General features: G+C 35.5%; 1 protein-coding gene across 2 annotated transcripts in view; it reads left to right on the top strand.

Moving 5' to 3' along the window:
* CPVL (carboxypeptidase vitellogenic like) overlaps positions 1-14,213 on the top strand; it is a 41,603-nt gene extending 27,390 nt beyond the window's left edge. For both annotated transcript variants that reach the window (XM_026708210.2, XM_087915965.1), the window contains 2 exons: positions 2,007-2,189; positions 13,910-14,213. In XM_026708210.2, the coding sequence (XP_026563995.1) occupies positions 2,007-2,189; positions 13,910-14,026 (300 nt within the window). In that variant the 3' untranslated portion in view covers positions 14,027-14,213. The remainder of the gene's footprint in view (positions 1-2,006; positions 2,190-13,909) is intronic.
* Positions 14,214-14,481: the final 268 nt, after the last annotated feature.

Genomic DNA, 14,481 nt, shown 5'->3' with positions numbered 1-14,481 from the left:
TTAAGCATGTTTCTGTATTGATAAAATCTCCTTTTTGAAATGATATACAATCTAATATCTTAATTCTGAATTGGGAATTCACAGTATTTTTTAATCAAGTGCTGCATTTGAACTTTGAGGTGGCATGAAAAAAGCTGCACATGAAAAAAGATGAGCCAAAGTAATAATACAGTAATAAACCATATATAAACTAATATTTGTATGAAATGAATATAATTAATGTTAGTCTCTGGATACTGAATAATGTTCAGTGGGGGAGCGACCAAAGATTTAAGGGAAATGCCTATGATTCTGAATCTTTAGGCCAAACCTGGTTTCCTAAGATGAAAATAGAAAAAAATCAAGATGGCAGCTATAACCATGTCTCTTTTTTATATTTAAAAAAAAAGAAAATGGGAAGGACAGGGCTTCAGTCATAACTGCCATCTTGAGATTTTGATACTTCCTCTGCATAAGTTCCTGAACTGAGCACATCTGTTGTCAATTTTCCTTTCCATTTAGATAGCACAGCCTAATGTTCTTAATATTTTGCTGCTGCTGTTTATTTCTGTATAATCTACAGTGAATAGATATCAGCTGTAATACTGTATATAGATAGATAAGTAGAGAGAAAACTAGTGAGAAAAGGGAGACTATATTTATATATAAACATAAATGTAGATAATTTTTATTAAAGATTTTTAAGAAGGAATAAAATAATACTAATACAAAATAAGAAAAAGAAAGAAAGCTAAACGGGCAAGAAAGTGGGGAAAATAAAAGAAAGAAAAGAATAAAAGAATACATTCTTTATGGCAATTATATGTATAATTATAAATTTCCCTCTTTATTGGTGCAGTTTAACTCTCTTATTTCCATTATATATCCTATCTAATAATCTAAACCATAAATCATAAGTTCATAAATTTTTAGTCTGTTTTATGCAAAAAGTCCATAAGGGATTTCCAATCAGCAATAAATGTAGATACTGTCCTTTCTCTGTCCTTCCCACTTCCTTTTTTTCTGACTAAATAACTCAATTTTCTTAGCAACTTCCATCATCTTCCACAACCATTCTTTCTTTGTGGGTACTGCTGAATGTTTCCATCTTTGTGCATACCTTAATCTTGTTGTACTGGAAAGATACTTTCTGATTGTGTAATTTTTTTTTGTCTTTTTGTCCTATCCCCCCCCCCCCCCCCATATCTACCTAAAAAATAAAGTTAAACTTTCCATCTATGTGTTTTAAACATCTTCCTAATCTCTGAATTTTAAATTTAACACAAAGTTTGCTTAAACCCTTGTAGACAAAGCTAACAATAGAGACATTAGACTTTTAGATCCTTATTCATTTCTTGAATGATACTTTGTTATTCTTAATGCAATTAAGGCTGTTCGTCCTGGCCTCTATAAATATAATAATCATATATGACAAGATTGAATTATGATCTCTATAGGTAAAACATTTAAAAATAGTGATATTCGAGAATTAATAAGATGACAAGAGCTTGAAATGAATATTATGGTTGGAAGAATGTGAAGATGCTGCTAATACCCAGTTAAAGCGCCTGATTCTCCATCTGATTCCTGCAAAGTGGACCCTTTATGTAACTTGTTAGGAATTATTCATGTTTTGTCAAATTCAGGATCAAAAATTGTGCATCTTAGAAACTACTCTGTTATGTTGGCTTCTGCCTTTTGGTTTGTGTCTCTGATCTCTCTGTGCTAGAGATGCCTTTTTTTCCAGGCTAAGATTTCATTCTGCAACACTTTTTACTATTATCAAATATATGATAAATGATTGATGTAATATTTATCGATTATTGACCCTCTAAATATATTTTTCACTATACAAATGATTAAAAATACACCAAAATCAAAATAAATTAAAATATAATACTATAAAATCAAGAATAGCAACAACAATAATAATTAAAATAATGAATAGGATTGATAAAAATCAATAAAACAAGCAGTGAAAATATTATTTTGCTTTACTTGTATTTATACTTATATTTGACTTCCAGGTTCTCTTATACAATGGGCAACTTGATATCATTGTGGCAGCTTCACTTACTGAACGATTTCTGCCCACTGTGCCATGGAGCAAAGCGAAAGAATACAAAAACGCTGAGAGAATTGTATGGCGAATACACGATAAAGATCCTGACGTTGCTGGCTATGTACGCCAAGTGGGTGAATTCTATCAGGTGAGGTGGACCATTTCCTAAGAAAAACAAAACATATATGATGTATGACACAGCAGAAGGAAAGCCCTATGGTAGCAAAAGATCAGGACTCTGGTAACACTTTTTTAGACTAACACATTTTATTAGAAGTCATAATAAGAATTTCTGATTGTATGCCTTATCATATATCTGACAGCCTGTGAGAAAGGAATTTGGAAAGGGAAGGGAAGGAAGGAAGGTGAAAGAAAGAAAGAAAGAAAGTAAAGATAAATCCCTTAGAATATGTGCAGCTCAGGATTGAACTGTAGAGTCCTTGGTGTTCTCTGACTTTGATTGTTTGCTTGCAGATCCTTCAATACTCAACTAGGTAACATCAGTGCTAATGAGTGGAGAGTTTCTTCCATGTTTATATAAAAATACATGTTAAGAATAAAAATATCAAAAGAAAAAAAGAAAAGATAACTTCTTCTATAATCAGTCTATAATCAGCATATAACCTCAGTAGGTGATCCTGAAGACAATACCTCTTGGTTATTTATCCTGTCATAGGAATACCAACAAATTACTCTAATCCAGGAATTTCTCTAAAATCAAGTGAAGAAAAAGTTCTAATTTAGTGACCTCAAGTGGAACAGGCAACTTGGTCACTAAGCAAAGCAATCACTAAGTAAATCACTGCAATTGTGCTTATGCTCTTACTTCAGCTTTCCTTTGCTTTGCAAACCTGCAAGGATTGTAAATGCAAGAATTGTTTGCAAAGTTATTTTTCATTATTGTCATAACTAAATGGTTACTAAATGAGGACTACCTGTAATGCATGCTAAAGTGCAATATTGCGCCACTTCTTTCATTGCATGTGATTGTGTCTAATCTAATTTTAGATGAAAGCATTTCCTCCCACTCTCTGGACTATGCATTTATTAACATTACAAGCACTAATCAAAAAGCTTTAGTTAATTTATTTTATTTATGTGTATATTTTATTATTTTTACAAATAACTCAAAGTGGCATATCCAAACATATATATACAAATTTCTCCTCTTATTTTCTTCACAAAAACTTTGGCAGGTGAATTGGACTGAGAAAAAGTGATTGGCCCAAGGTCATCCAGCTTGCTTTCCTGGCTAAGGCAGGAAACACGGTCTCTTGCTTTCTATCCTGGTTCCTTAAACACCAGACCAAGCTGACTCTCATATACGCAGTCTTCTCCATCCAAAACTTGTTAATGATATGAAGGGCAGCAAGAATTTATTTTACCAAATCTTCTTTCTATTCTTATTTCCTTAGGGTGGACAATTGATCAGAATTACTACTGTTAACTCTAGATAAAAATGTGATATGCCTATGAGACTTGCTTCGTCCCTTCATGAAAAGCTACAAACAGGCTATTATTCTGCATTGGCTTTTCACAAACAATTACATTCTCAGTCAGCAATACAAATCCTTACAAACATATTTTACTGTTTTGGGATTCTTCAGACACTTAAGTATGGTTAATGCAGTCCTAATATCAAAACAAATACAAAGATTCTAATTTGTATTTTTCAGCTAAGTTTAAAATACAATGGCTTTGCTGTGTCATAAGGAAACGTTTACTATTAATTTATACTAAGAACCTTAAGCTTTGAAAAAAATTCCTGTCTCATGACAATATAAAAAATGTGCTAGCTTACATTGGTTCTATATAAAATAAATAAGGATGTATTCCATTTCACTTCAATAAAATAGTTTATTGAATTAGCCAAACTGAATGCATTAAAAGCAATCAAAACTCCACTTAAAATCATTTTTTATTTAATATTATGAAGAGGTCACTGTAGAGTTGTAATTGCAGGAATGTTCCAACCTCAGATAAAGAATGTTTCCAAGCAAATACAACTCAGGCAAACAAAGTCACTAATCTATGGATAAAGGAGGATTAGAGAGGGGAAGTAAACATATATTAGACTTTAACTAGAGATAATTAATTGTATGGATTACTGTACTAAACAGTAACGAAAGTTAAGTAGTAACCAAAGTTAACCAATGATGGAGGATAACTAAAAATGTATATAAATGCAAGACTATACTCGAATAAAGATCATCATCATCATTCAGTTGTTCATGATCAAACAACTCGACTGCCTTGTCATTATAACAAGTGGCGCCCGAACAGGGTCCCTCTTACTTCGTCCGGCAAGGATTTGATGCACCTTCAACCCGTTGTGGTTTCTTCAACCTTTTGGTTTCTGTAAGTATGGGGTCTTCACTTTCTGAGGAACCTTTAAAGGAAGCATGTAAATGAATTAGGCTATTTGTTGAAGAAAAATAATACCGAGGTACCATAGAGAAATCTCTTAAGGCTGGTCCAGGAGATTGCAGCTCAGTGCCTATGGTACCCAGAAAAGGGGTCTTTAAAACTAACTGATTGGGAACGTATTGGGAAAACATTGCATACTGAACCTCGAGCAAAAATAGAAGCTTTGCATGTGTGGCATTTATGTAGGCATGCAATTGAAAAATTTGGTCACAATGAACTTTTAACACCTCCACCTTCACATTATACTAATGCTGTCATTTGTCCCCCTTCTTCACCTGAATATATGTCTTCAATTCCCTCAGCTCCTGCAGATACAGGGCAAAAGCCTCCTAATTCTATTGTTCAGCCTTCTTTTCAGAAAATGGAAGAGACTTGTAAAAGGGATGCCTCTGTCTCAGGAACAGAACTTGCAGAATTACTGTCTGTTTGTCCAGTACAATATCGTCCTGGTCAGGGGCCACAGCTTGGACTGCAAGTAGCAGAATGGGAGGGTTTGCCTTATCAGATCTTAAGGGAGTTAAAAAAGGCAGTTACAGACTATGGGATTAGTGGTAATTTTACAAGAGGACTTGTAGAAGGAATAAAAAATGGTTTTAACATCCATGCAATATGTGCTTTGGGAGAGTGAATATATGAGACATGCTCAAGCTGCTGCTTTAGGAGGAAAAGGAGCATATACAGTCGAGCAGCTATTTGGTTCTGGATCGTTTGGTACAATTCCTACTCAAGTTGTTCTTCCTCCAGCTATGTTAACTATTGTTTCTGAATGTGCCTTTTGTGCTTTTCTTAAGGTACCCCAAGCTGGAGAACCTAGAGCAAATTTTTCAAACATTCGACAGAATGCCAATGAGCCTTATGCTGACTTTGTTGAGCATCTGTCCAAAGCAATTAGACAGCAGTTTGACCATCAGGAAGCTGCTGGTGAACTTCTTCGCCAGTTAGCTATTGAAAATGCTAATGCAGATTGTAAAAGAGCTTTACAGCCGTTAAAGGCTACTGCTCATTACACTCTGGCAGATATGCTGCGAGTCTGCCAGGATATTGGATCACAAACTTATAAAATGCATATGTTAGCAGCTGCTATTCAGAAAGGACAGCAACCAATTGGTAACTGTTTTAAGTGTAAGAAGCCTGGCCACTTTCAGAAGGACTGTCGTTCTACACCTTCTATGCCTCAGAATTGTCCTTCTAAGAAGTGCCCTATTTGTAAAAAGGGATTTCATTGGGCTAATCAATATCGGTTTCGGTTGGGAAACTTGCCAATGGGTGTGGCACCCACCCAGAATCCAAAGCGTGCCTTTCCCATCACTCTGACTCCTCCAGCAGTCTCTCTCACTCCTCCCCAGCCACAGCCGGTAGCGCCGGGATCGATTTAATCACTCAAGAGGAAATTGAGTTTAAATTTCCCATGGAAGTTAAAATAGTTCCATCTCAATTTAAAGGTCCTCTTCCTTCAGGATTAGTTGGCTTAATTTTGCCTCATTCTTCTGCACATAAAAAGGGCTATTTTGTTGTGCCTAGGGTAATAGATTCAGATTACACTAGTATCCTCATGATTCAGATTTGGGTGAATCTTCCTCAAGTTCTTCCTTGTAATTCTTCTGTTACTCAATTGCTTCTTCTTCCATATGAAATTCCATCTTCTGGTATAGGTAGTCGTAGGGATACAGGATTTGGATCAACTTCTTTATCTGTAGGCTTACTTCATCAGCTGAACTCCTCTCGTCCTTTGTTAATGCTCTTCCTTAATAAACAACTATTTCAAGGGTTATTGGATACTGGAGCCGATGTTACTGTCATCTCCTCTTTACAGTGGCCAGTACAGTGGCCAAAAACGACAATTTTTTTCATTGTGGGGAATAGGAGGTTCTACAGCTGCTTGGCAGAGTGTTCAAGAAATTAATGTTACAACATTTCCGGGTAAGTCCTTTTTCCTACAACCATACATTCTAGATATTCATACTAATACTTGGGGCTGTGATATCCTTTCTCTTCTTGATGCCCATTTGATTCTTGATGATGGCTCTTCCTCTTAAATGGCTCTGTTCTATGCCGGTTTGAGTGGAACAATAGCCATTATCAAGGGAAAAACTCGCTGCTTTACAACAATTGGTTCAAGAACAATTGGTTGCTGGTCATATAGAACCTTCTACTAGTCCTTGGAATACTCCTGTTTTTGTTATAAAAAAGAAAAATGGGAAACATAGAATGTTGCACAATTCCTCCATTCCAATTCTTCCTGAATTACAAGTACAGAAATCATATACATTAGTACAATGGCAAAAATTACTTGGCATTATTAATTGGGCACTCCCATTCTTCTACATTAAAACTGGTGATATGTTGCCCTTATTTCAGTCTTTGAAGGGAGCACAATCACCAGGAGATCTAGTTGTATTAACTGATCTTCAAAGAACATGCCTTCAAGAAATATTGAATAAGTTTAAGCATCGATATGTGGAAGGATAACATCCTTAACAATAGGACTTTGCTTAGCTATTCTTCCCACTACACCTTTATCCATGGGATGTCTTTATTCTAATGTGTCCCCGCAAGCGGTCAACATTCATGAATGGATTAATTTGTCAGCTACTCCACCTAGAAATATTTATCCTTATTAATCAGCATTAGAGGATTTGATTATTAAAGGTCATAAACGAGCTTTACATCTTACAGGACAGGATCTCGTTAGCATAGCTTTCACTCGTACAAAAGTTGAACATGAGCATTTGATGATGATTTCAGAATCATATCAGATAGCCTTTTCTCAATATGTGGGAAACTTGTTGTATTCTTTACCCATGGATCCTAGAATAGTGATTACTACTACTTTACCTATACTACTACTACTCCAGCCTTTTCTTCCATTTTTGTGCGAAATCCTATTTCTAAAGCTCTTACAGTCTTTACTGATGGATCACCTACAAGGGGTGTGGTTGTCTGGCAGATTCAACAACAATGGTATTCTAAATTTACTGCCACGCAGTCTTCAGCTCAATGTGCTGAACTGGCTGCTTTACGATTGTTCAATGACCAACCTATTAACTTGATCGTTGATACTCAATATGTGTATTTAGCTATGGAATCTCTTCCCTTTTCTTATTGTACTCTTTCTTTGGATAAGAATTTGTTATCCTTGTTTTTATCTTTAAAGAACAGTTTGGAAACTCGCTTGTATTCTTTGTATGTAGAACACATTCAAAGTCATACTCCCTTTACTAATGCCTTGATTGAAGGAAATTGCAAGGCAGATGAATCCTTAAAGGATATTGCGTCTTTGTTTGCTGATCCTGTTGCTAGTCATTCTTATTTTCATCAAAATGCCAAATCGCTTGCAAAGCAATTTAAAATTTCATTATCTCAAGCCCAGGATATTGTCCATGCTTGTCCAGCTTGTCAGCAACTGGCAGTTCCCTTTCCAGTGGGTGTCAACGCAGGAGGAACCCAAGCTAATCAAATTTGGCAAATGGATATAACTCAATTTTCAACCTTACGCCATACTGTTATCTTCATAGGTCTATTGACACTCATTCACACTTCCTTTGGGTTACTGCTTCAAAACATGAACGTACTTCAGATGTTATTTCTCATTGCCTGTCCTCTTTTGCTGTAATGGGTCGGCCTTCTCAGTTTAAAACTGACAATGGCCCCGCTTATATTAGTAAGGAATTTCAAATCTTTTGTCAGAAATGTACGGAATTCCTTACAACTCTCAGGGTCAACCTATTGTTGAGCGATCTCATTGTACTTTTAAGGCATTGCTTCAGAAACAATTACAAACTGAGTCTGGCCCTTACCATCTGCGAAAGATTCAAAATCTCATTGCTATATCATTATATACTTGGAATTATTTAATCTTTTTAGATTCTCTTGCAGACTCACCTGTTAATTTGCATTTTCGAACTACTGAATCTTTAGCAAGGCCTTTGGTAAATTATCGCCAAGCTCCAGATCCAATCTGGAAAGGCCCTACACCGCTGATCACCTGGGGTCACGGTTACGCCGCCGTGGAAGATCCTTCTACTCGACAAGCAGTGCGGTTCCAGCTCATTACTTCAGACTCCTGAAAATCTTGTTGCTGCTGTTTTTGCTATTGTTATTGCTAACTCTGTTACTATTTTACTTTGTATTTTCTTCTATATGGTTAATGGTGTTTCTGCTCAAAATGACACTTCTGTGGTTTGTCTTAACCCTAATTTGTGAGTTCATCATGCCCAATACATGTTTATGACCCATGGCACAAATATTACTTTATACTATGAGCCACCAATGGCATTTGGTCAAATTTCTTTTACCCTTAACTTGATCATGTCTTCTACATTTATTGTCTCACAACTACAATCTATTTCACACTCCTGGCTATTTTCTACAGCCCCTATGCAATTGAATTCTGTCCGTTGGCATTACTTGAAAGTTAGTCAGTTTACAAGGGATCTGTTTCTGTTGTCATGCTAAACACACTTGGCTTCATAATTGGTCTGATTATGATGCTGCTCAGCACATATTAAAAAAGCTAGGGAATTATAGTTATTGTTCTGACTACTATTGGTTATCAGGTATCTTTAATTCTTCTTTGCATGGAATTAATATAGCTCCTGATATGTATCCTGACAATTTTCCTATTTTTAATGCCTCATCAATCTAATACAGGATCGATATGCGCTGGTTGGCAGCTTAAGGATCCTAATACATGGTTCTTTTTTGATAAATATGCTACTAATGTTCATCCTCAGAATTATCAATGTGCAACTATAGGTTATTTTACTCTACCAGTTCAAATAGGTACGCTTCCATCAACTCGACAGTGGCGTTCCTCTCTGGGGCTTACATGTAATGATGAAGTCACACAATTGTCTTCTGGTTCTACATTTGGCCGTGCATTGGCAGGGGCTGTTACAGGAATCCTTACTCTAGGCTCTTATCCTGGCATAATTGCCCAAGAAAACAGACGATCTATTCTTGGTCTCACCTGCAGACTTGAAAAATCCATCAATGCTACCGCTGCTATTATTCATGATTTGCAGCATGAAATAGAAGACTTAAATCAAGATGTCTTACTGCAGCGTTTTGTCATAGACTATCTTTTAGCCTGTCAGGGAGGGTTCGTTGGTTGGACGCCGTGGATGTGCTGTGCATTTTCATTCTTTGAATAAAACTATTGAGGATGAGCTTGCCAATTACAATCATACATTCAAAATAATATCCATGCTCATTATTCACCTTTTGAGTGGATAACCAAATGGCTCCCTGATTGGTCTTGGCTCAGACAGTTTTTCTTTTATGCTATAATTATTATTATTGTACTAATTGCAACCTGTTGTTTTATTCAATGTATTCCAAATTTATTCACATTGTTTCATCCTCCTTCCCCCCCTTAACCCTCTACAATTGCGATACATTTATAAATCTTTGAATCCTCCATTTAAAATAAAAAACGAGGATATATACAGTTGTAATTGCAGGAATGTTCCAATCTCGGATGGCAAACCTCAGATAAAGAATGTTTCCAAGCAATTACAACTCAGGCAAACAAAGTCACTAATCTATGGATAAAGGAGGATTAGAGAGGGGAAGTAAACATATGTTAGACTTTAACTAGAGATAATTAATTGTATGGATTGCTGTACTAAACAGTAACGAAAGTTAAGCAGTAACCAAAGTTAACCAATGATGGAAGATAACTAAAAATGTATATAAGTGCAAGACTATACTACAGTAAAGATCATCATCATAATTCAGTTGTTCATGATCAAACAACTCGACTGCCTCATCATTACAACAGGTCACAAAATAGATGTTAATATTGGCCTGAGTTTGGTAGTTAATAAAATACACCTATGATAAGAGCAACTAAAAAGCATATAAAGAGCCTCTCCATACCTCCTTGAATTAAAATGCTGTTTACTTTTAACATTCCACTATTTAAAAAAAAGGTGCTTCATTGTTCATTATAGTTTGCACAGAGTCCATGCAAAACTCTGGGTCACACATGTTCTCCTTCTGTGCATTTGGAAGAAGGAATAATCCATGATTCCATTCTGCTTCAGACAATTCATAGCTAAGTCATGGTTTCAAATAAGTTACTTTGTTAAGCAAGCCAAAGGAACAATCCAAATCTTATTGGAGTTTGCTTTAAAACTGATTTATTCATAAAAATGTAATCATAATTTTAGTAACGTAAAAGTGCATGTTTGCTCAATATAGTTTCTCTTTCCTTGTGTGTCTCTTAGTTTTTCCTTTATTCCTCCAATTTTCAAGTCCAGCAATCTCACAATATTTTTCTGTTTGTATAAGAACTCTCATAGACTTTCAGGTCCTTACCAGACACATTGCTATTTCATTTAATAATTTCACAGATAGAATGATGTGTGTGTCTCTGTGTGTGAGACAATAGAGAGAGAAAAAGAGAGAATAAATATGGTATTTGCTTACACAATCTTTTAATTCAAATGTATTGTCTCTTTCTAGGCCAAGTCTGGAAAAGTCTGGAAAGAAGTTTATTTAGAGGTGTCATATGATATGCCTTAGGAGTAAATAATTTTCATTTTATCCAAATCAGTCTATAAACTAAGTGGGGTTATATTCAGGATATGGGGACATGTGTCAAAAAGATGCAGGCACATGAAACACTGGCATTCAAATACTTTTGTTTTCTTGAAACTGAATGATTAGAAAGCACCCTGAAATGTTACAGCTGTTGCCTTCTTTTTCTTTAAACACCACAGTCAGAGAAGAACTGGGTAAATGTAAGCAAAGGCTCTGAGTTCTATCTGCTTGTACATAAATATTATTTAGAATTGAATCTTGTTAGTTTTTTTCTTTTTCTACTCTTTCTCTAATTCTGGACACAGAGAAAAAAAATCTGTCTAGTCTTTTTTTTCTTCAAAAAAGTGTATGCATGTCTGTTGAACTTTAGCTTTGCAGTTCCATCAAAGCTAGAATGACATTGCAGAGATTTGTAAGATGTTTAGCATGATCTCCTCATAGTTGTCCATGAATTGCAGAATAGAAGGGTAGTCTTGAAGGATTAGAGGTAAAGCTCCTTAGGTATTGTAATACTTCTATCATGCTTTTCATTACACTAAGCATATCTATTTTCTACCATTCTTCATGTTTTAGCCTTCAGTCCTCTAATCATCTTTGTTGCTCTTCTCTAAAATCTCAACTTTGTGTGTGTATTATGTGTGTGTGTGTGTTATTTTAACCAAAACTGAATGCAATATTCCAAGTGTGGTCTTACCAAAGCATTATAAAGTGGTACTAACACTTCACATGATCTTGATTCTACCTCTCTGTTAATGGAGACTAGGACTGCATTGGCTTTTTTGGTGGCTGCAGCATACTGCTGGGACATATTTGATTGTCCATTAGGAATCCCAATCCTCTCACAGTTACCACTATTGAGCTAGGTACCACCTATTCTATATCTGTGCATTCGTTTTTTCTTGTCGAAGTATAAAACTTCACTTTTCTCATTGTTGGATTTTATGTTGTTGTTTAGAGCCCAATATAGGGTCAAGATCCTTCTGGATCTTAAATCTATCTTCCAAAGTATTGACTATTCCCACCAGGTTGCTATCTTTGGCAAATTTGGTAAGTTCCCCTTCTATTCCCCCATTTAAATCAATTATGAAGATGTTGAAGAGTCCTGAGTTTAAGACATAATCTCAGAGTATCCCACTGCATACTTGCTTCCATTAAGGACTACATATTGAGTGTGGTTAATCAGCCAGCTACAAATCCATCTGGTGGTGATGCTGTTTATCCCCCGCAAAATTTCGCTTACCAAAAGAAGTAGATTGTGGTCCATTTTGTCAAATGATTTATTGAAGCCTAAATAAATTAAGTCTACAGCATTAGGTCTGCTAATTTAGTCAGATTGTCAAGGAATGAAATAAGATTTGTCGGGCATGATTTATTTTTGACAAGCCCATATTAGGTTTTAGTGTTTGCAGATTTGTTGCTTGATTATCTTTTCCAGGAACTTTCCAGGTATTGATGTCAGGCTGATCGATTAGTAATTTCCTAGATCCATATTTTTACCTTTTTTGAAGTTACGAATTGTGTTAGTTCTTTTTTCAGTTCTCTAGTAGATTGCCAGTGCTCCAGGATCAGTGGTACAGTGGTTATGAGAATCATATCTGCCAGAACTGTGGGGTGTAATTCATCTGAACTCTGGGATGTAATTCATCTGGTCCTGATGATTTGAACTTGTATAGAGTAGATAAGTGTTCTCTTACTGAATGAGTAAATGAATGATTGCATGTGAGTCCTGAAGTTTTCTTCCTTGTGAAATGTTCGTTTTCATTATCTCCATTTTCCCTTATACCAATCTCATTTTAAATTGATATGCTTATGTATGGTTATGTAATCTTAATTGAAAAGAGGAAATAAACTTGAGGTATCACTAGAATCACACATTATATAGTTATATATTATATAAGCTATAGTTTGATTTGTCTGGTTATACAAAAGTGTGTTTGCAAAACACTGATCCTGTAAACTGTGGTTTATAGCTCTACATTATACATTGAACCAAGCAATTACTAATACACAAACTACTAATTTAATAGCACTGGTAGTATTAAATTAAAGTACTACTAATACAACTAATGATAGCTTTGTAGCTCATTCATTCGTTCATTAAATTTTTATGCTGCTTATCTCTCCTGCATTTGTTTAATTTATATAATTTCCCATTTCAAACCAGCAACTTTGGGCAATGATCATAAAAATAATTAAAATAGTTAAAATCCAATACAAAAAATAACCAAGGGATATTGTAATCTGTCATGCATTCAGGAAACAAAGTTCTTTACATACAAACCAGGCACATAGCTAAGTTTTCAAGGCCTTGCAAAAGGCCAATATCCTAATCTCGGGAGGGGGGATGTTCCATAGGGCAAGAACGGTGGCAGAAAAGACACATCTTTCCTTAAGCTGATATGTTTTGACTGCTGGGAGTCAGAGGCTGCTATCCTGCCAATTCCAATTGGACAGGTAGAATCAACTGGGATTCTCGATTCTTCAGGTAACCTTTTCCCAAGTCATAGAAAGCTTTAAAGGTTACATCCAGCACCTTGAATTGCATTGGAAATACACTGGCAACCAATGCAGTTCTTGAAGCAATGATGTTATATGTGCTGAATAGCTAATAGTCTGTGCAACTGTTTTCTATACCATCTGACGTTTCCAGAACTCTCAAGAGCAGCCTTGAAGCTTATTATGGGGATGTTTCTAACATAAATTGTAGGATCTGTAGTGATTGTTTGATTATCTGCTTTCCATGTACAAGTTGTTAAACAAGATCAGATAATAGGTAATGACTAAGATTATAGAATATAGTTCCAATAGATAACACTATTTAATATGTCCTGGAGCATTTTTCCATCCATTCCTTTGGATATCTCTAATTTGTTTGTTTTTTATATAATTCTATAGGTCATTGTTCGAGGAGGAGGACACATTTTGCCTTATGACCAACCAGAAAGGGCTCTTGATATGATGGATAGATTTATCATGGGAAAAGGATGGAAACAAAGCAGATATGGAAAATGAAACCCAATTGTTGAAATTCTTTGGAAAGTTCTCAAGAGATTGCATTCACCAGTATTGATCTGAGGAACTGATGCAGTATTATTGGAGCTATCCCCCCCTCTTTGGAAAATCTGTTTCGATCTATAATTAAAGTATTTGTGTAAATTTGTTCTCAAAATAAACATCACACATCTGTGTCTCTTTCTCATTCTGTTTCTCCAGATATTCTTGCCCTGAATAAAAGAACCCAAAGCATATAATTCTTACAGCAATTTCCAACTTTTTTGTTTTGCGAAATAAGCAGCATCTATGGCAGCCGTGGTGGGTCAAAGTGATACAAATTGTGTACTGTGGACTTTTTTTATTGTAGCATTTTGCTTCAAATGTAAGTCTTTTATCATCATGTGAATCTTAGTTGAGGGAATGGCAGAGAAATGTTTTTTAAAAAGTTGTTTCTATTCTGCCTTAAGGGCATA

This window comes from Pseudonaja textilis, chromosome Z, assembly GCF_049901715.1.
Source record: "Pseudonaja textilis isolate UNSWEBS1 chromosome Z, rPseTex1.2, whole genome shotgun sequence".
NCBI lineage: Eukaryota > Metazoa > Chordata > Lepidosauria > Squamata > Elapidae > Pseudonaja > Pseudonaja textilis.
This window is presented reverse-complemented; position numbering and strand designations above follow the sequence as displayed.